At 44.3% G+C, this 458-nt stretch overlaps 1 protein-coding gene across 2 annotated transcripts in view; it reads right to left on the bottom strand.

The window, feature by feature from the left end:
- ST3GAL4 (ST3 beta-galactoside alpha-2,3-sialyltransferase 4) overlaps positions 1 to 458 on the bottom strand; it is a 3,726-nt gene that overhangs the window by 2,243 nt on the left and 1,025 nt on the right. For both annotated transcript variants that reach the window (XM_029083585.1, XM_010162364.1), the window contains exon 3: positions 63 to 143. In XM_029083585.1, the coding sequence (XP_028939418.1) occupies positions 63 to 143 (81 nt within the window). The remainder of the gene's footprint in view (positions 1 to 62; positions 144 to 458) is intronic.

The following is a 458-nucleotide window of genomic DNA, read 5'->3' as shown; positions in this document are numbered from 1 at the left end:
CACAGGGGACAATCCCAGCTCCATGTGTCCCCTCCTGCCTTGTTCCCAATCCCAATACTCACTTCCCGATGAGCTGCGCCGCTTTTTTTTCCACATCCCCGAGGGGACACGTCGTCTTGTTTTCTTGCACGGGGAAATAAAAGCTGTAAAGGAAGAGGGAAAAAAAAAACCAACAACAAAAAAACCCAAAATAATTAAAAATTTTAAAAAATATTATGGTTTTTTTCTTTGTATTCCCCTCCTGGTAAAGCGGGATCCGGCGCGGCCGCGGTGAAAGGAAGAGGGAAAAAAAAAAACAACAACAAAAAAACCCAAAATAATTAAAAATTTTAAAAAATATTATGGTTTTTTTCTTTGTATTCCCCTCCTGGTAAAGCGGGATCCGGCGCGGCCGCGGTGGGATTTAAACGCCGGGGAAATATCGGCGGAGAGATGAAAGGGTGGCTGTGCTGTGGGGA

Source organism: Antrostomus carolinensis, unplaced genomic scaffold, assembly GCF_000700745.2.
Source record: "Antrostomus carolinensis isolate BGI_N321 unplaced genomic scaffold, ASM70074v2 scaffold33532, whole genome shotgun sequence".
Classification (NCBI taxonomy): domain Eukaryota; kingdom Metazoa; phylum Chordata; class Aves; order Caprimulgiformes; family Caprimulgidae; genus Antrostomus; species Antrostomus carolinensis.
Note: the sequence above shows the minus strand (reverse complement) of the source record. Positions and strands in the feature narration are given on the sequence as shown.